This window comes from Numenius arquata, chromosome Z, assembly GCF_964106895.1.
Source record: "Numenius arquata chromosome Z, bNumArq3.hap1.1, whole genome shotgun sequence".
Taxonomy (NCBI): Eukaryota; Metazoa; Chordata; class Aves; order Charadriiformes; family Scolopacidae; genus Numenius; species Numenius arquata.
In genome coordinates, this window is record NC_133616.1 from 11,924,947 (window position 1) to 11,949,580 (window position 24,634).

Here is a 24,634-nt window from a genome sequence, read left to right on the forward strand (position 1 = left end):
ATCCCTCTTTTGGCCGCAGGTTCCATCCTCAAAACTCACTGCTTTGCCTGTAACTTGCTGTCAAGACTGCTTGGATCTGCGGCTGCTGGCGGAGCTCCTGCCAGAGGAGAAGCCCAAAGACCACAAGGTGAGAGCACATCCTTTTTTCTAAGCTCTGTAAATATCGATATACATATAGCATGGAGTACAGAACGCTAAGGTTCTTAAAGCTAATGCCCTTGCTTGTGGCATAGTGATGCGAGGAGCTGGGAAACAATGACTGGAATGGACACATCCCCTTAAGATAATATACAAAAGATACAAAAGGTCTAGGCAGCCAGCTTTTTATACAACAGGACCTGTGCCAGTGGTGAAGGGATTACACCATCTTTGGGCCCAGAGAACACAGAAGGGAATCCAAACCTTTATGAGTTATCTGAAAAGGGCTTCTTATATTTTTATCTGTATTTCTTCTATCAGAACATGCAAGCCCAGAAAAACATGGCAGAATAAGAGGTTTTTCTTTGTAAATGCAAAAGATGTTACAAATGTAACATTGACATAACTCAGCGCTAAACATACTGTAGAAGTAGCAGCTACACAGATACAACATTGAAGTTTTGTGCTTAATATACTCCTTTATCTTCTAAGCATGGCAAAGTCCTCAGCAGCTATAGTTATCCCAAAGAAATGGTAACATACATCATCTGTGAGGTATGGTCTAACTTGTGCATCCCATTTTCCAGTGTAAAAAAAGGGCGCTCCCTTTCATCCCTCTTCACAAATACAGGATCCCATGTGCAGTACCTCACCTTAGCCATCCTCGTACCAGTTGAAAAAGTTTTGTCACGTGCACTCCTGCACCTACTCTCATACACCCAGCCAAACACGCTGCAACTCTGTGTTCCAGTTCCGTGAATGCCATTTAGGTCGCTCTCATGCGGCAGAGGAACAAACTCTTTGCAAATATGTGGCCTCTCTCTCATCTCAATTTCACTTGGACTTCAGCATTTCACCAGGGAAGATGTGCACCTGCAGGAGGTCAGAATCTGACTCTTTCTGCAAGGCTGGGATTGGTTCTGTGCTTCCCAATAAGCCTACTTGATTCACTTATCCATGTTTTCCTGCTTTATATATCCCCTATTATCTTGCTTATCTTTGTGTAATGAATCCAGCATGAACCTGTTGAGGAAGGGAACTGACCTTCACACTGAGCTGTGGGAGAACGGTAAAGGAAAAGTAGTCTTAGTTTAAGACAAAGACATCTTCTTTACTGTCTTTGAATGATACTCTAGCAACACAAAGCCAAATAATTTCCAGATCAAGAAGCAGTGCCCTTTTATCACTGCTTCACCTTTTTTTTTTTTTTTTTTTTTTTGCCTTTTTTTGCCATGGTGGGGCATAATAGAAAAATAAATTTCACCTTCAGCTGGCCTCTGCTGTGAAACAGGGATCCACTTTCCACACTCTCTCCTAAGCCTGGGAAGAGTAGCTGGAGACTTGACTCCAGCAGTATAATATATTTACATATATAAAGTAACAGTGGACCAAGGTTTTCATTACTGATGTCATTCAGGGATGATGGTCAGCTCCCCCTCTATACCTGGTAAAATTTGGGTACTGGGTTATTTGGACATAGAATGCAAAGTAGGCAGATGAAATGCTGTGGTCTGTGCCATTACCTAGAGCATACCTTAATTGTATTATATACTGAGAAGGTTTTCTTTGTAGTCTAGGTACAACGCACAGTGCAGGCTTGACGGTACGGAATCACTGTGAGGAGGCTACCATGAACCAGGAAAGCTACAGTACAGGCAGCATGGTTGGGGAAAAGCAGAGAGAAAACTGGGAAATAATATATATATATATTTTACATTGTCAGTGCATTTTTATGTTGAAGAACTCTAAAGGGGGTCTATTTTTCAGTAGGCATAGCTAAGGATGGGCTGCCTTCTGTATCCTGGAGTCTCTGGGTGCTGCCCGTGGTTTGTAGTCTTCTCCAGATCCAAAATCTACTGTGTCGTGATAGTTTGTAAATTCCTGAGGTAATGGAAACTCCTCTGTTGATGAATGAGTCCTGTGTCCAAACACTCTCTCTTGCAGCTCAGCGATGTCATTTCTGATGTCTGCCATCATCAGCAATAAGAAATCAAATGAACCTGGTGGGCCCTGCAGTCACAAGGCATGGTCATTAATTATATTCCACTTTGCTTTTACAGTTTTCAGACAGAGTGATATAATTACTTTTGCAGGGGTAAGAGTAAAATACTGCTTCATTTCGACTGCCAGAAATTAACAGTCTCTTTTTGAATCAACCTGCTCAGAAAACAATTCTCAAAAGAAGAAAAATGTTTTTGCAGACAGAGCCTACATTTACAAGGTGATCAGCCCTTTTGTTACTTAACAATTCCTTTGCTATATCTGTCTCCTAAGAGCATCTTGACACCTCATAGGAATAGAGGAGATAAAACTTGGTTCCTTTTGTTCCTTCTTATTAAATGGATAGAAATTACAGTATTAGAATGACTAATCAATAATTATTACGTATTTTAAAAATTTTGTCAAGAATGCTGCTGTTTGGAAGCTATCTCTTCAGTATGGTAACCCCACTGCTGCCCGTCACTTACTAAATATATTGGTAATTACAAAGCAGAAAGTATCCCTCTGGTTTTATCTGATTTCAGAAAATCATCATTTTTTTTTAGCTGACTTCACACAGTAAATTCACTGTTTAATACTGAGGACACCATACTGGACACGCTCTTAAAAAGCCATTCCACTAATGAGAAAACACCATAAGGAATTTTTAAACAATTTCATCTGACAACAGATTGTAAATACTCATCCTCCTGATGACTTGCTGAAAGCCCATAGCTTCCCAAATCCCAGAGACAGATGAGGGGCAGGATTTTAAAAGGTTCGAGGGATCCAACTCCCATTACGAGTGGTGGCTGAGCTGTACTAACTAGCACTCTGCATGGGGTCTCACACTACTGCCTTCTGAGAATGTCCCACTGGTCTTGTTGGGCAGAGATGTACTTACTGCCTTCAGTGTCACACCTAGCAAGGGACGAGGTGTGCAGGTAAAACCACTTGGATAAAAACAGGCAATTACTTTCTTGCCAATAACATTTTCTGTGTATGTAAACTACCCTTCCCCATGCTTTTGACCCAGGAGAGTTTTTTCCCTTTGGCTGACCTGTTTTTAGTAGTCAACATCACTTTTGTGGAAATTCCTGCTGTGAGCAATACTTACAGGTATCCCCTTTGGTCCTGGTGCTCCTCGCTCCCCCTGTAATCAATACCACTGCAGTTAGTTTGCTGTGGCAAAAGGAAACCAAAAAAATCAGTCTGCCTCTGCAGACTCCTTTACTTACTCTCCCTACATCAAGAATCATCAGCGTACGCATGCTCAGAAAAAGAAAAGAAAGTGAAGGAGGAATACAAGGAAATTGCCTTAATTCTAGTGGGAGCAGAGGTGGGCACTTCTTCATAGCAGCCTTCCAACATCTGAAGGGAGCCTACAGGAGAGCCAGAGAGGGACTCTTCATCAGGAAGTGTAGTGACAGGACAAGGGGTAATGGTTTTAAATTGGAAGAGGGGAGATTTAGATTAGATATTAGGAAGAAATTCTTTACTGTGAGCGTGGTGAAGCACTGAAACAGGTTGCCCAGGGAAGTTGTGGATGCCCCATCCCTGGAAGTGTTTAAGGCCAGGCTGGATGGGGCTTTGAGCAACCTGCTCTAGTGGAGGTGTCCTTGCCCACGGCAGGGGGGTTGGAACTCGATGCTCTTCAAGGTCCCTACCAACTCTAACCATTCTATGATTCTATGATTCTATGATATTTCTCCTAGACAGTAACAAGCAAACCAGTTAACAGAAGAAATTCACAAAAGAGAAGTCTAATGAAATGGGCTAAAGCATCAACGTTTCTTCATGGAAAAGCCAAAAGAGCTGCAGAGAAAGGGAAGGAGGCAGACAGGCTGACAGCCTGGCAAGGGCTATTTGCAAGACTTAAGGAATGGCAAGCACAATATAGCAGAAGGAAGACATGAACGGATGGGACAACAGGGTGTTTTCAGCTTAGCAAAGGAAATGAGATGGTAAAAGGGAGTTACTGCAAGTGTGTGGAGGGTCTCTCTAGCAATCCTGCACTTCACATGCGCATGAGCCCACGTAATGGAAAACAGTACCCCTCCTCACCTTACTACCATCTCTCCCCGGGGCTCCTGGTGGGCCCTGCAAGAGAAAAGGAAGTATTCACAAGGATGTGAAAAGTTGTGGAGCTAAGACCGATTGTACCGTGCATGATGGGAGACGAGAATACTGACCACGGGTCCCCGCCTGCCCTGCTTAATATGTGATATGTCTGGAGACGGGCCCATAGGTCCCATTGATCCACGAGGGCCTGGCTGTCCAGGAGGTCCAGGTGACCCAGGAACTCCTTGACTCCCTTTTGGTCCTGGAGCTCCTGCAATTGACAGCAAAGGTTACCTGCCAGGGAAAGTCTTCAGGACACGTCCTCAGTGCAAGCAGTGGGGACTGAACATTTTTTGAACCACCCAATAGACCAGTTGCCTTAACACACACAAATCCACAAGAACACAACCAACACAGCAGTCCTCTGTGACAACATTACTCCTTCTCACAGTGACTACAAGACATCTTCACAAACCAACTAAACCTTGTGTATACAAAGAAGCCTGGACTGCCACTGCCAGGTGGTTAGGGACACAGACTGAGAATGAAAAGAAAAGCAGAGATGCCTCATTTTCACACAAAGAAGAAAAGAACGAGTCACATCTGAGAAACATCTCATAAAAAGAAAGCCTCAGAAAACTCATGGGAATGTTGGGTCAGAAGCAACAAAAAAGCAAGCTGGCACAAAAGCAAGCTCATTTCAGTGGTGGGTTGCACCTCTCTTTTGCCCGGTATGGAAGCCAATCTGTTAGGAGCAAAAAAGGCTCTGTTCTTCCATTTTGCTTTATATCCTTTTCAGCTTCTGCTGGTTCAGCAGAGAATGCTAGTTTTCCAGAAGCACACAGGGTAACAAAGCGTATGTTTAGCTCAAGAGAAACACTATGAGAATAAAAATGGAAAATCAGGCACCTGAAAGAACAGTTGCACAAAATAAAGACCACTCAGCTGTCACTACCTGAATTGCTTTATAATTAAGAGGGGAAAGCAGTTTTGTTCATACTGAAGGCACATGAAGGACAGAGACAATGAAAGGCAGGGAGTAAAAAGGGTTGAGCGGGTCTGAAGACTTGCAGTTAGGCTTTTCAAAAGGAGTAAAATCAAGCTCGGCGATGAAACCTCTGGCTGCTGCCGGTGGCGGGGCAGGGGCGGAGGTTGCGCGGGGGCGGTTTTCCCGCGGAGCAGGGATCTCTGCAGCACCTTGGAGAGCTCAGCCTGGGGGAAGGCGGGGGGGCGGGGGGGGGGGAGACGGGCGGGGGGAGAGAGATGGCGAGACGGTATCTCACACAGATGTCCCAGAAAATGAGATAAAGACTCAAAAACCAAAGCAAGACTGCAAAACTGGGTATAAAGGGGAGGGGGGGGAGGGGAAAGGGGAGGGACGGAGAGAAGGAGGAGGAGGACGACACAGTTCAGTAGAGAGCAAATCAAACCTCGTAAGGAACATCCTCTACTCCCCTGTAAGAATGTTCCCACAACCCAGCACAAGGCTAAAATTCCTTAGATTTATCACTAACCCCAAATGAGATCTGCGTTCAACAGAGTTTGCAAAATTTTTAGCATCACTGGCTGCACTTTGCAAGGTGTCTGGCTTAGGAACTCTCTGGTTTTCTCATTGTTTCAAGCTGTACCTTAGCAAAGAAGGTGTGAGTGGAGTTTTACTTTTCTTTTCAGATTCCTTTGAACACACATAAAACCAATAAATGAATCCTTGCAAAACCAGACGAGGAAAAATAAAACAGTTGGCACAAAGCCCTGCAAACTGAAAGCACATTTTCTGCTCTACTAATGACAGTGAGCTAAAGCAACAGGTATTCCTGAAATGAAATGGAGAGCTTTTTAAGACAGAGTTAAAATACAGGAAATGACAACTGAAGGAGATGAGATATCCCAGGGACAGGGAGATATTTACCACATGCAGGACAAACCCAGCTTGTGTGCAAAGAAACACATAGAAACTAAGACACAATGGGTGATGTTAGACAGGTGGCAGTGACCTGAAAGTTTTCTTTTTAAATTTAGCACAAATGCAAATATAATAACAACAATCAGAATATGGAACACTTGAAATCCTACCACACTGAAAGATTGAAGCTTATTATTTTTATTCATGGCACTATTGTACATTCACATTGGACATTCTGGTCTGTATCTTACCTGGAGGGCCTTGTTGACCAGGCTGGCCTGGGGGGCCAGGGATGTATGCATTAGATGCAAGCACTTTTTCACCAGTGATTTGCTTGCTAAGATCAGCAGCATTATTTGGTAGCAAAGCAACCTGCCAAAATCAAAAATCACCATTAAGACCCTCATCGTTGAGCTGAATAAATTCCATTCTAGGTTAAGCTTTCATATGGACAAACAGCATATTTAAATACTCCAGGAAAACATAAAGTGTTTAATCATATCCTTGAAATCATCAGAAAAAATGTTAATGTGTGAGGCTGTCCACTTTTCAAGTCACTGTGGAAGTACTGCAAGTCAATCCAAATGCAGGGCAGGAGAAATTCAGGAGAGATACAGCAACATGCTGTCAAAAACTTAAGGCTCATAACTACTTGGATCTTCTCAGGAAACCTCTTTTTCCTTATTTGAAGTTTTCCCTATTCATTTCGTGCCCTTTCTCATGGCAATATTTCCTCAGATATTTAAGTTCTCAGTTGCTGCACAAGGCCCTAACTTTTCAAAGGTTTCAATGACAGCCCCAAATCCTTTGTGTATCTGGCCCTGTAACCATACTGTTTAACACAACAGATGTCTGGATCTGCTCTGCATAGAGAGACTAAGCTAAAGTTAATGAGAATGTAAGGAGAACTGCACACTGTAGTTTAAAATGTCATTATCCATTACATCAGATATTTAATTATCCGTTAAAAATTAATCTGCCCAAATTGAATATACATAATAATTAAACATATTTAGAAATATTCTGCAAATGTTGAGTCTCTCCAGAGGCAGCTGAAGGGAGATGACAAGACAGGAGGCTGGTCTGCAGTGAGGAAAGAAGTTCATTAGTGGTGAGTGACTGCGTGTAGAGTTGGGAATTTTGCTCTGCCAAACAGAACTGAAGAGCTATTGCATCAATACCAGGGCAGACCCTTTCCTGGGTCAGCTTTGTTGCTGCCCTGAATGAATTTGTCTCACTGGATAGTTTGATGCTGGATTCACCAACATTTGCATGGGAGAGCTGCATTAAGTAAAATACATGATGACTCCAGCTATCTGACAATGCTTTTAATCAATGGTTTGGAGTTCCCTGCACTTGACTGTTCTCAAGACTCCTACTTGTTTCTGTAATTATTTGATATACACCCTCTTGCCCTTAGTGCAGACCTAATGTTTGTAAAGCACAAAAAAAGTCTTAATGGCATGCACTAAGAGTACATACTATAACTGAGCAAATTTCTTGTGAAAAACAAGTTATTAGTTAAGGAATTCACTTTAAAGGTAGCCAGTGCTGCTTGCAGTTTGGGATTGGATGCACCGAACAGTTCTGAAGGAAGTAAAAGTGAGAAAAAAAAGAAAGAAGTTAGAAATGCTGAGACAGTTCTTGGTGACATTTCCAAATTACCAGTTTGATTTTTCAGACTAGAATTCAAAATGCGATGGCAGGAATACAAGGATTTATCAGCCATTTGTGACTCAGGTTTTGGAGAGCATTGCTGTTCCAAAGGCAAGACGGCTGCACTAAAGGCAAATTAAGCAATGTGATGTAAGTCTCACAAGAATTTGGTAGCCTCACTCCATCCCCACCTAAATCAGTGGCTGGATGAGGTCAGCACTTCACTGAAGACCAATGGGGTGTTTCTTATGTGCTTACTCCTATGAACCTGCTCACACAGAAAATGGGGATCCAGCACACCTACTGGCATGCCCTTTGTGCTCTCATCTTTGGTTTTCCAAAGGAAAACATCTGCTTTGTCTGCCAGTGACTCTGCAGTTTTCTCAGCTGACATCCCAGCCATTGCAGCACAGACCCAAGCATAGGCTGCTGAAGATAAAGGGCTACTCCATGGGTCACAGCACCTTATACCTGGGCTGAAGAGGAATATTCAGTAGCTGGGTCTCTCATAGCCACATGGGCCAGGGACCAGCGTGAGGAGGTCCACATTGGCTAGGGACCAGCACAAGGAGGTCCACTGCCCAGCTCTGGTCAGCACACTGCAAAGTTTTGTTTCCTGGAGGAGTGTCCACCCTGCCCAGAGCAGGGTCCTGGCTGAATACAAATGGAAGGTTGCAAGGACCACCATGCTGCAAAACTTCCATTATGTGACACAAATCAATCTGCAGTGCCAACACTGCTATCCTAAAACAGAGACACAGAGAGAGTTAAATCCTGTGGCTACCTGAGAGCATTATGTTTTTCAGGCAATTGTGAGAACCTTTTCACTGTCATCAGTGAGTGCTTCTCCTTAGGGGTGGCCGTAGTTAAGTGAAAGATTAATTGATAGCCTCTTTAGAGCTTGTACTTAAATTTCTGGCCAGATCCTATTTTGGGGATCTACTGCTAAGCCAGCTGATAAATAGATGTCACTTGTATAGTATATAGTCCCTGCCAGGAATACTCTTCAGGTTATATTGCAAATGGCCAGGCTGGAGTAAAAAGGCACATTTAGTGGCAAAGACTCATCATGAAGAGGATTTGGAAGTGTATTCTTTTCTGTTGCTTCAATATTGACTTGTTCCTGCCAGGAAAGCTGTTGTAACAACTTAGTAAGTTAAAAAAAAAAAAAAAAAAAAAAAAAATCACATAGATGCTGTGAAAGCATCTACACATGCTTCCCCACTGAGTCAGCTGGACTTGAGGAGTGCCAGAATACCCGGGCTCTGGTCTAGCTCACTGCTCTTTGATATCTTCTGGCCAGAAAATGGTTGTTACATATACTGGGGCCAAACCATGTGTTTTTGATGTTGACTCACATCCTCTTAGGGATTGGCTATACTCACTGGCCTAATTTCTATTTCACCTTTTAACTGAACCAGGATCCTGGTCCAGAGTGACCTTGGCTTTCTCCATCCACAGCTCCAAATCTTAATGGTCCTTGGAAAATATTTTTTTTTTTCCCATTTTGTGCAAATATTAGTGACTGTAAATTTTAAAGAAAGACAGTACTAGAAACAAGACTCCCATATGTTGTGTTGCATGCTGCATCTAGAGTTTTGGGTAGTTTCTAGGAGGTCAGTTGTTTAGATGACGTTGACAGTGCTTGACAGGAGTGATGTGGAACATGGCTTTCTAATTAAGATGTTTAAGCACATCTGTGTAATAGGATCCAGCTTATTTGATTTTTTTTTTTCAATTGTTGGCTGTGTGTCAGCATGTCGGATATCTTTCCCCCAATTTTTCAGCTTTCCACTCTTCTTCCTTCCAGCAAGGTCTGAGATCAACCTAGGACTGCCCACAGCCCCCTAGTATATTGGGACAGTGCTTCCCACTGATGACTATGCAAGGGGACTTTCTGTTCCTGATCCTAGAACTCCTCTGTCCTGGATCTTGAATGGATGTTGCAATCCTCCAGAAATGTATTGGTGCCATCACCAGAGGTAGCAGGACTTGAGTTCACCCCTGTCCTTTGCTAAGGAGACACAAAACCACACCTCCCACTTCTAGAAGCACACCCCAGCTCCCAGTCATAAGGTTTGCTGGATTGGATCCTTCACAGACTCTTCTGCTAAACATAATTTTGCATAAAGTTCACAAAACCTGAAAGCCTAAACCACAAGACTGAAGACTCATTCCCTGGCAGACAGAAATGAATTTTTCTGTGCAAAAGAGAACAGCTTCAACCGCAGATATTGAGAGACGTCCTCCCCAGAAGAACTTGGCCATGAGGAGTGGCTGGTGAAACATGAGGGTTCATGCCTCCCTGGGCAGAGAAGCAGCATGAGGCCAGGTCTCTGTTCAGCATGGACAAAAAGCTCTCCCCTCTGTAGGGTAAAAAATGCTGGGGGTACCAGGGGACCATCTCTTCCAGCTCTGTCTCTGTGAGGCACAACCCAGGGGGCTCCCTCTGACGATGCCAAATAGACCAGGTCCTACTAGGAAGATACTTGGGAAAAATTTAGGGTACGGACCATGACAGGACTTAGCTGTGAGGCAAGAATGAGCTGCTTAGTCTGGCCACAGTGACTGTACCAGTGCCCACAGCAACAGGTATCGACGGTGTTATTTTTCTAGGACTGTGTTTTGAACACAGGCACCGAACAGTGGAAGTTAAGACAGAAAACTTTCCATTAATTCAGGCCATTGGTTTCCATCAATTCTTGCAGCAAAACAACTTGGCCAACAGTGTGACCCCAGAACCCTTCCTGGGGGTCAGTGTGAGCCTGCTCAGCATCACAGGCCGCGGCTGGACAAACAGCCACTCAAAATTATGCATCCTTTTTAACCTCTGCTACCATTTGTTTGAAAAATAGAATTTCCATGAAATCTTCTCACTTCCACATTTTTCTTCCTGCTGATTCAGAAGGAAAACATGTTGAGATTTTTGTGATAAAGAGTATCTCAAACCTTGATGTATATAATTTTAGTGCAGCAGATTTCTTTCTTCCTAATATAAATGACATTGAATGAATAATATTAAATTCAACAAGTGAATGTACCAAATTGTGTTTTGACACAATGAAATTAAATGAGCAGCCCGGGTGAAATAATTACAGCTTGTCAACATGCATTGCTGAGAATATTCCTGCAGAACATTTCCATTTCAGAGAACCTTACTATTCGAAGGAGATGTTACCAGAAAAGGCATTACACCTGCACCCCTGCACTTGGCTCTCCAAATCCTGGGCTGGGTCTCCGGGTTATTTCAATCCTACTCAAGTGCAAGAGGGGACCACGCATACCGAAGTGATTAAGGTTAAAGGCCAGTGGAAGATTTAAGCGCATATTCTCTACTTGCAAGGACAAAGGTGAAAACAAAAAAGGTTGGGTCTGAGGGTTTTTCTTTTTTAGAAAAAATCAAAGGTAATATATCTGCTAGTGAAGTTTTTGTCTAGTCACACACCTCCTATTTGGCAAGAATCCTGTTATCAGCACCCCGTTAATGCAAAATCATGTTCTCCCACATTCCTGCATCTGCAGGATGTCTTACACTTGCATACACTACAGGTGGATGAAATCCAAAATCCTGTGTATTCAGAATGAATGAAAAGCTGCAGCCAGTGCAGGTTGCCAAGAAACCTGGGCTCAGACTGGGATGGGTGTTTGCCAGACCGTGTTATCACGAGGCTGGTAGCACAGCTCCACCAGCCTGTTAGCAATCTGCTGACGAGCAATACAGAAGCATAAGGAAGAGATGCCATCCTAGATGATTTTAAAATATGTTGCCATCATCTTTGTGGGCACAAAAGCCACAATGGCAGTGGCTCCAAACACTTAAATTTAACCTCAGGTGTCACAAAACATGCAGGTCTGGTGAAGACATGACTGATCAATGTTCCTACCTTCTGCTTCAGTTGTAAAACCGTCTGCTTTATTTGATGAAATTCCTTACAAGAGGCACAGCATGTCCCTGATTTTGCCGCATTTTCAGATTTCTCAGGAAGCCCAGCTGAAAGAAAGCAGTTCCCAATACAAATATAAAGATCCAAAGCAAAGAAATTCATAAAGTGATCGCAAAAGCAACTGCAAGGTTGTTATATTTCCCCAGACTGTGAAAAGAGGAGAGAATCTTGCCATTATTAATGCTTTGACTGTGAGTTGCTATGTAAGGCTGAGAAACTTCACAGGGACAGCTCTGAGCTCATTTTTAAAGCAGCTGTTTCCAGTTAACAGTCCCCAAAGAATTAATTTTTTTAATACCTGAAAAAGTTTGCATCCTTTCTTTTATCTTTGTGTGTAGGGTAGACTAACCCAACAGATTTGAATTGATTTACAGTCCCCCGAAGGGCAAATTTTCATATGCTATAAATTATAGTAAAATCCCTCACAATATGGTCATTTCATTCACTTAACACAAACTGCTCTTTATCATCGCCGGTCATTCCTCCATGTGACGGAATCAGCCTGAGCAGAGATGGGGATTGAGATTAATGGCAGGGATTTAAATCCACACAAGATAAAGAGTCACACCTGTTGATACTATGCATGAATAGATTATTTTCAGGAATCCTTTAAATGATGCAAACTGTTAGAGAAATTGCAAATGTTATTTTTTGTCCTTTTTCCCATTCTCATACGCAGTGAAGCAATTTTACATCGCGAACAAACAAGCACTGTTTTAACAGGTGTTCTCTTAAAGAGAAATGTGGTTTCCAAAACAGAGGATAACACACACTGGCAAACTCTAGGTGAGGTTTTTCTCTTTCACGTGTAGTTGTTGAGAAGCATCAAGTGTATTGAGGCCCTGCATATGATGTGTGGCCTTGCACAATGTTACCTGCAAGGGCTATTGGACACGTTTGAACACTGACCATTCAGAGCATGTCCCATAATGGAAAAACTCTGCAGGTGCTCCTGGTTAAAGCCACAATCTTCGAAAAGGATCAGCTAAAATGTGCATAGCTTTTGTATTATACTTCTCACTTGGACACACACTTTAATCTCCATCTTTTCAGAAATGTGTACTGATTTTGAAAACACCTGCATAATTTTAAATAAAACTGGAACTTTCTAATACTAAAGATATCACGTGGTACTTGACTTTAAATGTTTGCAGGGTCCAGTAAGGAACATTGCACCCATCAGATGGTCATGTATGGTCTACCATTGCACAAATTTAGGAAAAACTGATTTTCAGTACTTTTAGTCCATTGGATATAATGCCACATTGGGTATGCTTGCTTTTAGAAGACAATCCAGGAATGCAGCACAAGCTGGGACATACCCAGCTGGGGAGCAGCTCTGTGGAAAGGGACTTGGGGTCCTGGTGGACAACAAGCTCAATATGAGTGAACGGTGTGTTGGCAAAAAAAGCCAACAGGATGCTGGGTTGCATCAACAAGGGCATCACCAGCAGAGATAAAGAAGTCATTATCCCACCCTACTCAGTGCTTGCCAGGTCACACCTGGAATACTGTCTTCAGTTTTGGTCCCTGCTATACAAAAAAGGTGTGGACAGGCTGGAGAGCATCCAGAGAAGAGCCACCAAGATGATCAAAGGACTGGGAAGCCTGCACTATGACGAAAGGCTGAGAGAACTGGTTTTGTTCAGCCTTGAGAAAAGGCAGCTTAGGGCAGACCTCATCACCACATTCCAGTATTTAAAGGGTGGCTACAAAGAAGATGGAGACTCCCTTTTTACAAGGAGTCACATGGAAAAGACAAGTTACTCCAGGGGAGATTCCAGTTGGACACAAGGGGAAAATTTTTCAGAGAGAACAATCAACCACTGGAATAATCTCCCCAGGGAAGTGTTGGATTCCCCAACGTTGCCACAGATTTGGCTAGACAGCATGCTGGGCCGTCTTGTTTAGACCGTGCTTTTTCCAAGAGAGGTTGGACCAGATGATCAATGAGGTGCCTTCCAACCCAGTATTCTATTATTCTGTGAAAGGTTTATTTCTCTTATCCCCTAATCAGGTAGGTGAGGGCTACCAGCAGCAGTAAGACATTGGTATTCATGCTGAACTGACCAGAAGATTAGGAAGCAAAGGCTTGGAGGTTTTCCCCACTCATCAACTGCCTGCTTCCACAGCTGCAGTTCTTTGGCATCACAATAATCTACGATATTCCTCTTTATTTTATTTATCATTCTCATGGCAATAAGCATGCTGCTCTTCCTGGCCCTTTCTGATAGAACACAGCTTGGTAATACCTGAACAGCTTTCTGTACAGTGTTCAGATGGCTCAAAGGTTTAAGGCCAAAAGGTACTACCTGCGGTTTTCTGATGACCTCTACATAACATATAATAGAATTTCACAAAATTTCAGCGATGCTGGCTCCAAGACTATTTGGCCACAACCTCCCAGAGGGACTCCAGCCTTTTTGTGAAGATACCTGAATACACAGCATCTGCTTGTTTCCTTCCTCACTGCTCTATTTCTCATGCCAATCATTTTGCCTTTGACATCTTCCAAAGCCTCTTTGTCCACAGGTCTTTCTCTGATAGATCAAAGAATCTGCAGCACACAGATATATTTTTTTTTCCCTTAACAAGGAATTGATATGCCGTAATCAAGACACCACTTGATATTTCTAGAATGTAAGTTTTCTCTTGACCACAAGCCACTATTGTGGCTCCCTCATGGAGTCCTTCCTCCCTCTCCAATTTTTCAGCTTCCTTTAAAAAAAAATGAGTGTTTTGACGTGTCCAATTTTGGACCTGTGCAGGATTTACAGATGCACATGTGTAGAGCCATTAGAAGAAATGCCCATTTTTTTCAAACTCCAATAAAGTTTGGGTTTGTTACTAGTCTTAAGCAAAATTTCTTTTAATAGCTATCTTACCAAATGAATTCCCTCATAACATGCACACATTGTGTCAAGAAATGTTGCTGAAAGCAACATACAGTCATAGGGAGAAACTGCCAGGGCCTCTGCTATTTGAAACCTAATGCAATCCCACTAGAATCAGTGGAATTAAGTGCAGATTAAGAAGCGGTGAATTTGGCCTTGCGTTTCATTATAAAATCCAGTTTATCTTCTAGAAGGATGTGGCACACGGGGCTGACAAGTATAGATAAAACAGGGCTGTAGCAATTCATGGACATGAATGTGGGGGGCGGGGGTGGTCAGCTAATGTTTGGGAAATATCATACCAGTGAGATTTCTGCAAATCCAGTTGGATTGACTTGTCGGAGGAAGTAAGTCCAACAGCGTCACATAAGCGAGCGCGAGCTGTGTCCCAGGAGAGAGGTGGAATCCCCCTAACTCATACCAGGCAGAGGTGATGATTTGCTCAGGGAAGGAGTCATCCATCAAACATTCGCTCTACCCCCATCCGATCCTGTATCAGGACCAAACTATGACTAAAGCCAGAACAAAGCATGGATAAAGCCAGAAGCCACCTAGGACACGCCAGAGGGGGTAGGAAGCAATTAGATGGAGCCACCCACGTGCAGTGCAGATACGAAGGTCACCTAACCAAGGTCAGTTTGGCCAGCATTGAGCAAGGCACTTACAAAGCCTGTTTCCATTGCACAGACCTGCACCAGGAAACTGAAATGATTTTGGAAAAGGCTTAAGCCAGCCCCATTTTATGAAGGCTTTCCAAAGCATGAAGTCTAGCTCATGCATGACGTTGCTGTCCTGACGGGGGTCCTTTCATCTCGGCAAGACACCGGTGAGCCCTGCGGTGCCTGTCGATAAGAGATCTGCTCGGCGGAGCAATGTGTTTTCTTTGCATGTGCTCGAAGACTCTTGTCTTGCTGATGCTGGAAGAGAAGGAGATGCTGGTGGGGGAGAGCTCTGTGGGGAGCTGTGCCGCAGGCGGTCTTCACATGGAGACTGTTGAGTTGATCATCTGTGTTGTATTATCTGGGTATTATCTCAGCCTGCTGAGATGGTTTCATTTGCCTACTTCAGCGCGGGTAGCTGTATTGTCTCCGTCAAATGCAACATGACTGCCTATGCGGGAAAAATGCTCCCTATTCTTGTGCCCCACTTACAAACCCAAGCTCTCAGTCAAGCCCACTTATAGAGACAAAAAAGTGCCTGGATTGCAGCCTTCAGGCATGGCATGATGAAAAAGTGAATAATAATTCCCCCGTGGAAACACGCAACATGGTTAAAGCTGGAGAGAGATACATGTGTTTTCATGTCTCTCACACCGAATTTTAAAATCAAATTTAAGTGTTCCAGCTACCATGAAAAGCAAATAATCTGTTTATCAGGCAGGAATTCCAGCGTGGATGCGGTGCTCTCCGGGGCGGTGCAGGGCTGGGGCTGACCACGGGGTGGTGCATTGATACAGCCGGTTCCTCGCGGGTAACGAAAATCTTGATTTTCTTTGGGATGAGTTACAGACACAAGCCCTGTGAAATAGCGATGGCCAACTTCTCTTTCATTTGCACCAGAAGTCCGGCCATTAGTAACATTAACTTGGAGTATGGCAGTGTAACAGAGCAGAAAGTGTCCTTCTCTGCTTCACGCACATGATTTGTGAAATGTTATGAGAGATGGTGGGTGTTTCATTTCAGATTAAGTACTAGAACTGACATTTTTATGTGCCGTGTACATTCAGTGTAAAATCAGTGTTTTTCAAATATTAGAATTATTTCCACAGCCTTGAATATTTTTAATGGTTGGTTATCCTGAATGCTTTGGGCATTACCCTCACAGGAAATTTCTATTAGCCAGAGGAAAAGTTAACTAAAAAACTATTTGCAGAGGGATTATATAGGTTATGCCTCTTTCCTTTATGATCCCCACTCACTTACAAAGGAAAAAAAAAACATTTTAAAACTACAAGGAACAATTAAAGTTAATGGAGTGGCTCCAGTTACACATTTTCAGAGGAAAATCAAAATTATAAATTGTTCTGGCCATCCAGTGGGATTTAGAGCACCCAATGATAAATGTGTTCAGGCATTAGTTGATGAACTTATGGTAAGTCACCATTCAACAAAAGAGGGGTTTTTTCCGGAGCACAGGTTGTTCTCTTCTTCCTTTTTTTTTAATTGTTATATCAGTGTTTAATCTGCAGTACTCTAAATGCTGTAATTTAATAACTGGAATGAGGTCAAAAACTTTAAAATCATTTATGCACAGCGTACATACATACTTTGAAACCAACTGTGAAAAGCAAGAACAAGCCCTCACTTCTACCCCTTTCCCATCACATATTACTTTCATTAAAAAAAAAAGAAAACAATCTGACCGCAGTCACGAGACACACAGACTAATTGCAGATCAGCAGAATTCAGTGTTACTCAACATAATTTAGCAATTGATTTAAGCAATGCTTGGAAGGTATGTGGAATTTCCAGGCATACCTTTTCTGAGCCTCTGAGTGCCCAGAGGCAACAACCACCCTACCCAGGGCTATTTGCTAATCTCAGATGTCGGCATGTAAATAAAAATTAAACTCACTGAAATTAATTTAATTAACAAATGAAATTAATGAAGGCTTATAAGGGTCAGCATCTGGCATTTTTTTTCCCTATGTCTCCTGAGCTCTGGACTGCAAACTAGATATAATCCAGGTTGATATGGGAGGAAAATATGGTTTTTAGCGGTTGGATCAAGGAGAAATGGTCTAACCTGAGCTGTAACGGCAAGTTTCACCAATCAGCCACTCTGCTTGTCCAGGGGAAGATGCTTTCCTCATCCTTCAATGTATTTGTGCTCTTTCTGTATAGATGTGGCTACCGATTTACTGCCGTGTGTGTGCAGCTCAGGGAGGAGGAGAGCGTGGGGCAGGACTACCCCACAAGCGCTCGGGTCCCCAGTCAACAACCTGGGGTCTCCAGGGGCATCACCTACATCCCAGCGCCAGACCCCCAGCCCCAAGTGTAGTGTAGGGAGCAGCTCCTCTTTACAACAGACCGACCTTTTAGACGGACCTTTACACCCCCACCAGCACATACCTTTATCTCCTTTGGTGCATGTCTTGCCGTCTGCCTCCCGGGTGTAGCCTTCGTGACACTCGCACCTGTAGCTGCCCACAGTGTTGACACAGATCTGGGAGCACAGTGTCCCGTTGCTCGTGGCACACTCGTCGATATCTGGAGAGGAGCAAGAGCTGAAAATGTCCTGCAGCCGGAGTTTTCAGACCTCAAATACAATAAAAGACTTCCTTGAAAGGTACCAGGAGATTTTGTGGTTAAATAAACGAGTAACTGTAGCACCACTGGTGCTTTGGGCTGGAGCTCTGTGCAAACTGCACTGTTATTATTAATACACCTGGCATTTTATCAGTGAACACTGGGTGACCGTTCCTTTGCATTGAAAAGCTTCCAAGCAAAGCTCTATCCTGCAAATCTTGGCTCCCTGGCACAGCAAACCACACAGGGCCGGACGGTGGAACTGGGGGGGGACTAGCCACACAAGGACCACATGTAAGTGATCAGTCCTGAGTCAGATACTGGCCATCTGAGTCAAAACCCAAGGATTTATTTTCATAATTAGGCATGGTTATAGTGCTTCAAGAGTTACTGTTAGCACTGTGTCACTCATCTCAGGCCAAAACCCTGGATATGACTCAAAACCTGCAGGAGGGATTAATAAAGGGAAAATTACATCAGCCTAAGACTTCAAAGTATTTGGGTGCATATGTCTTGTTTTAGGTACTACCTCCTAATACTTGCAGGGGGATTTAGATCTCTTAGTTCTGGGAACCAATCCCTCACAGAGTTAAACACCACATTATTCTCTAACAGTAAAGAGAATATAAGAAAGGTTTCAGATCTAAACTGACTCCTAAAAGACCCCAGCGAGCAGGATTAACCAGAGATGAGCTCAACACATGCTTCTACCCACCCAGGCAATAAGGCTTCTCTCTGTTCCTGTGCCTCTCCCGGTCATAGCGGTACCCAGGGTAGCAAGTGCATAAGACTCGCCCAAAGTTATCCGTGCACTGCTGTTCGCAAGGCGCTTCAGCACAGACATCATAGTCTAGGGAGAGAAAAGTGTGGTTAGGAAAATACCAATGGCAGTCAGTAGCTGGATGATACTACAACAGGAAATATTTCACCTCTCCGATAAGTAATGAAGACAAATTACATTGGTTTTGAGGATGGAAGAAATAAAACATTCAATGACACATAAGCAAAGAATTATAGTAAAATTCTAATTGTTAATTACAGCTCTACAGGAGGTAGACTATTTCTTAAAGCTGGATTTTAAGCAAGCGGCACTTTCCCAGTTTGCAGAATCTAAGAATTCTCCTCACAGAAATATTAAATTACCTAAAAACTCTTTGCTGTTTTCTTCCTCAAATTTTTAAATGCTGATAACAATGTTTCCTAAGCAAAATGCTGTGAAACACTGTGACGCTAACTGCCAAATCCGGGCAGAAAGTAGATCATAAAGAAAAGTTAATTAAAATCAAACAATAATTGTTCAAAGCCAGATGTAACCCTTCTAGCAAAGAACACACTGTTACAAAACCATCATCACTCCTAATAATAGCAATGTGAAGATTAGGGTACGGTAAGTTGCTGGCCGGGCTTGTCAGTGAAATCCCAGAAGACTGTCTGAAGTCCGTGTTTGAGACCTGAAGGAGGGTGAATCTGCTTCTGATTTCACTGCTGTGTCACAGCGGAGCTGCAGTCCAGGGAATGGACACCAGAGAGAAACAGGGTCCTACCCCCATCCCCACCCCTGGCATCAGGCTGGTGGCAGGGCTGGGGGGAGACGGGCAGCCCCTGGCCATGAGTGCAGCACCATGGGAACATTTGCCGGGAGAAGACAGGAGCTGAAGCAGCATCCAGCCTCCAACCCAGCTCAGGTGAACCCCACTGAAGGTCGGGTTTTACGCCAAAGCAAGTGGCAGTTTCTGTGGTCATTTCAGAGGAACATCATCCAGCATCAATGTGGTTGTCACTGTGACCCTCCAGTGACTGTATGCTCAGTCACTGACTGGGGGGACCACAGCAGAAATATACTGTCCCTGCTCCAGACAAAATACAACTAAACCAAACCTAAGTGTTTTGACCACGTTGCCAGCAATGCACTGCGCTTCCATACATACAGCATAAAATAATTAAACCCAAAATTCATTATTGACTCACACTAATGACTAGCAGACATCTCTGGGTATGATGATTTTTCCAAACAATTAAAATGAACTAATAGACGGTAAAGCAAGTGAAACCACATTTGCTGTACAAAGCATACAGAGCACATATGTAGCACTGGGGGTAAAAGTGACAGTGTGCCTAGGTACAGAAAAGCACCAAATTAGACTTAACAAGCTGCTGTACGTCACACCAGAGCCCCCCAGACCAAAAAACACGATTGTAATGGTGCCGAGCATTTCCTCCCTTGTGCTTGCCACCTTCTGAATAGCAGGCATCCTTTCTTTCCTACTTAATTCACAACTGTGTTGATTTTAACTCTCCAAGTCTGCCTGCAGTGCCGTGGTGGGGAACGGCAGTGCCAGGACCCCCAGTACCAACCAGGGTAGAACAGTGCAGAGTCTTGCACAAGCATGGAAGAAAAACACAGCCCTGGCCTTCGAACACTGCCAGCCTGGGGGCTAGTTTGGGTTTCGTAGGTGATGCTGGAGCTGTAAACTCCTGTTACATTTGGCACTACTCAGTAGTCCCAAATATAAAGCATTAGTGGTGTTTTTCCTGGGCACAGTTGCAGTTTTCATTAATAAGAGTAATAAAATCAGATAGAGAACAGGCTACTATGCCCAGCGCTGAGGTGAACGTGCCTGCGCCCCAGCCAGCGTGCCCACGCAGATGCTGAATTTGGCCTGTGCCATGTTCAGCCTATTCAGAGTGGCTCTGTCCTCCCTGCGCTTCCATGAATATATATGCCCTAATAAAATCCAAAAAAACAGCACTGGAAGGGACCATCTTAACCACAAGCAGGATTGGCTACGCATAAACCTTTTCTAATAGACATTCATCTAGCCCATACCTAGAAATCCCTGAGGGATGGAGATGCCCCACCATGCAGTCTATTCCTATGATTAAAAATCCTTGCAGATAGAAAGCTTTTTACTCATATCTAATCCAAACTCCCTTTATAGCCATTTAAGCCCATTATTTTTGTCCTCTTCTTCTTGGCCATGAAGAACAGTTTACTTGTCCCCTTGCAGCGAGTTTTCACATACCTAAAAACTGTTATCACTTCTCCCCTCAGCCTCCTTTTTTCTAGACTAAACAACATCAGTTCTTTTTCATCATCTCTCTTTTGCCATATTTCATATAACTAGTCTTTAAATATGGTTTTAACACCCACCTTAGCAGAGCTCCATCAAGACCATTGCTTCGTTTACTTTCATACAGATTAGGGAAGGGTCCAGGAGGTGGAAATCTCCCTGATGGTGGTTCCCACCCAGTTGACCCAAATCACACAATGGCTGTGGGCAGGTCCCACATCACAGAGCTGTCTGTCTCCAGGGCTTTGGTCTCAGGTAGCGTGACTCCCTCAGGAACAGTCCTCACAACTGGGATGTAATTGGGCAGAAGCTGCTGCACCACCTCTGCATGCTCTGCAGAACCGAGGACGTTCGTGCCCTCCCACATTCAAGCCCCTTGTCTGCCAGCCCAGCCTAAGAAACATGGTTTGAGGATGATTCAAAGCCACATGGTGAGGATCAGGCTGTTCCAGACTTCAGGAAAATACAAAAAATGTGCAGCAGAAAAACAAATGTCTCTACGTATATTTCAATGAACTCAGGAATGACAATGCAGCATGTAAAGCTGTACCAAGGAAACTTCTGAAATAGAACTACTGAGGAAAGAGCAGATCTGATTAGTGTTTGCCTGTCCTAGAGTATTTTTCTCTGAATTAATCCACAGCCAAGAAACTCAAGTAACAAACCAGTGGTAGGGAGGGCGCTCTCCAAAAGCAGCTGTTTCAGACTACATCTGTCCCTGCTTTACTCTTGGCAATGCCATGAGACAGGATCTGGTTGGAGCTGTGAGTCTCAAAAGCAAAAAGAAGGAGACCATTCAGGAGAAAAGAGTGAGGAACTCTTTTTTTTGACCTGCTTCCCAGGTCAAAGGTGGAGCAGGAAGAGATGCTACAGGGGGAGTCAGACACACAAAGCAAACTCCTCTTGATGTTTCCTGAGGGTCATTGCTCCCTGCTCTTGCAGCTGAAATCCAGAGTGAGAAGGTGAGTCCACAATGAAATGCAGAAGTTGGGGGCATGGACTTATACTGGCCTGCACTGATTTCTGTTGCTTTTCAAGGGCAGATAAGAAATAACAGGACAGAAAGCAAAGATGGACCTGGACAAAGATGCTACCCTTTGGGAAAGAGTCTGTTTAAATAACAGATGTCCAAGAAGGAGATCGGTGTCTTCCCGAGGCAGCAGTAGGAGGGTGGATAAGGAAGGGTCTATCCCTCTCCCAATCCTTCTCCTTGCAGCCACTGCTAAATCACAGGGAAGACAGGGCTGGAACTACTTCTCACGGCTTTGACTTGCCAGCACTGGATTAAAAGGTGCAGATGTGCTCTAATAAACTCACATCTGTAATGTATTTATGCGCCTGTGTCGAGATATGCATTTCATACAGCTACTCTGTCAAGATTATGCCAAAACAATGTGTGAAGAGCCAAGTGATGTCTTGTAACAGAGTAAGTGAAATGAGTGCTTCACTGAATCATGTTTCTCATCCCTACACCAATGGCCCAAGATCATCTCAGATGTTATAGCAATTGCTGTGGTCTCTGAAGTTCAAGGGGAAATATAGATCAAGTTGAAAAAGGGGGAATGGAGACACAAAGGGAGAGAAGCCACAGCCAGCAGAGAAATTCAATTAGCATCAAAAACTCTCAGGTTACTGAGATGCAGTTAATAGACAGGATTAAGCAAAGTCAGGGTACATAATAAAAGCTGCTTTCATAATCACCTAAAACTTCAACAGATGAAAATTAGAAGCCTAAAATAATATATATTGCCATAGTTCTCATTTTATTTTTGGTCCTTTTACTACTTCTGCTGTATCCATTATATTTAGTGAATAATCAGCATATAAAATTGTCAAAATCCATAGGAAAGCTGGAGGCCAGACTGTAGACTCCTGGCTTCTTTCCACCCTGAAAGGATTCAGGGCTTCTGCCTCCCACACACACAACCGCCTGGTAGGACACAGCACAACTGCCTCTTCCAAGTGCCCATCTCACACTGGAGCTGTCATCTCATGCCACACACCCACCAAGAAAAAACTCTCTGCAAAACCACAGGATGAGGAACTCCTTGCGAGCATCGATTTCACCCAAACCCTACCCAGCTCCCTGGGGCTCGAACTGACATCAAACGCACTACTCCCGTTTTAAGAAGATGTGGAGTTTTTTTCAATTCTTTATTTTGCAACTAGTGTTTTAGTGTTTTCGACCAGCAGCAAAGATACAACTTAAAAAAGAGCAGCAGGATCAGAGTTTGGGTTATAATCCCTGCTGGCTGGAAAAACCAGCTGACTCTCTCCAGTATGTTAATTTCTCACTTTTCTTTTCAAAACATCACCATCCCAAACTGGGAAAACTCTCAGGTCAGCTCGAGGCTTTCCATACGTCATCAAATAGAAGGATCTGTTACTGTAAACCGACTTCTAAACCTGCTTTTTGGATCAAACAGCATTATTGGCTTTTCACCTCTGGCCATTTGCTTCTGCCTGACAGTTCCCCTTCTCCAATAACTTCAGAGCCAGTTTCATCTGAATCGGGCAAAGCAGTGGGACTGATTGAAGGAGTCACATTGCTACTGCTCAATGCAGCCACGGGCTGGGTAGACTCAACAGAGGCCTCCCCCAGGGTTAAGGCAGCCAGAGCTCAGCCTTTTCCCAGGTGAGATCTCATTGCAGCAACCTCTGAGAATTGGGACCCCTGGTACTGCCTTTGTGAAGCGTATCTGTCCTTTTCCACTAGTGCCTGAACCACCCCAAGTAATTCCCTGTCTCCCTCCACCCCTGGTGACAAGGAAGCCGTGCCCATGACCAGGAGAGGCAATGAAAGAGAGATGCCATTTGGTGATGCTCTCCCTTCACTGACATCTTTGGGAAATAGGTAACTAAAGGCAGGACTAACTCACAAGTCACCCACTCCCTGTGCACTTACAAGCCAAATTGGCTGTGCCAGATGCAACGGGTACATGGTGCAAGCCACCAGCCAGGAAGGGTGCACTCCTGGATGCACAGAGACCTTCTACGTACCTAGGCAAGATGCCTCATCCCTGGAAGTGTTCAAGACCAGGCTGCGTGGGGCTTTGAGCAATCTGGTCTAGTGGGAAATGTCCCTGCCCATGGCAGGGGGTTGGAACCTGATGATCTTTATGGTCCCTTCTAACCCGAAGCATTATGTGATTCTATGAATGTGTCCCTCTGTTTGCAGGAGGTGATGGTACAAGATCTGTACAGCTACTTAGGGGAGGATCGAGGCGTGGCACGCTAAGTGAAACTTTTGGAAGATGCTGATCTTTTTATTTTCCCAACAATTTCTTGGAAACAGTTCACCCCACGGACACATGAGATATGGCAAAGCCTGTGGTTATATCAGGATGCTTTTCCAAATCAGCAATGCAGAGAACAGGGCAAACAGGGAAAGACAAAAGCACGGGGACATGAGGGGTAAGAACAGTGAAATCACATACCTTCAGGGATGCACTGTCCAAGAACAAACTTATAACCCTTACAGCATTTTTTCCTGAAAAACAATAAAATAAACAAATGAATGAATAAATATATTCTCTAAAGGTTGGTGCTGCCTTTAAAAACAGTCATGGGTAGATCATGGATGTGATGAACCAAACAAGATGAGAACCCTGAGCTTTGCAGTTGGAGGTATCTCAGCATTAAAGAACACAACATGGAAATCCACCACTGAGTCCTCAAGGCATTTTAAATGACAGCATGGCCAACTGTCTGAGGAGCCTGGGGCTGGGTACCCCAACGC

The 24,634-nt window shown here is 43.8% G+C and overlaps 1 protein-coding gene across 1 annotated transcript in view; it reads right to left on the minus strand.

Moving 5' to 3' along the window:
- Positions 1–1,367: 1,367 nt before the first annotated feature.
- The window catches only part of CCBE1 (collagen and calcium binding EGF domains 1), a 97,639-nt gene continuing 74,372 nt past the window's right edge, over positions 1,368–24,634 (minus strand). Inside the window, exons 3-11 of the mRNA XM_074166553.1 lie at positions 24,333–24,385; positions 18,540–18,674; positions 17,648–17,785; positions 11,623–11,729; positions 6,334–6,454; positions 4,311–4,450; positions 4,183–4,218; positions 3,236–3,271; positions 1,368–2,148 (exon numbers count right to left, since the gene is read on the minus strand). Coding sequence (XP_074022654.1) covers positions 1,915–2,148; positions 3,236–3,271; positions 4,183–4,218; positions 4,311–4,450; positions 6,334–6,454; positions 11,623–11,729; positions 17,648–17,785; positions 18,540–18,674; positions 24,333–24,385 — 1,000 coding nt within the window. The 3' untranslated portion in view covers positions 1,368–1,914. The remainder of the gene's footprint in view (positions 2,149–3,235; positions 3,272–4,182; positions 4,219–4,310; positions 4,451–6,333; positions 6,455–11,622; positions 11,730–17,647; positions 17,786–18,539; positions 18,675–24,332; positions 24,386–24,634) is intronic.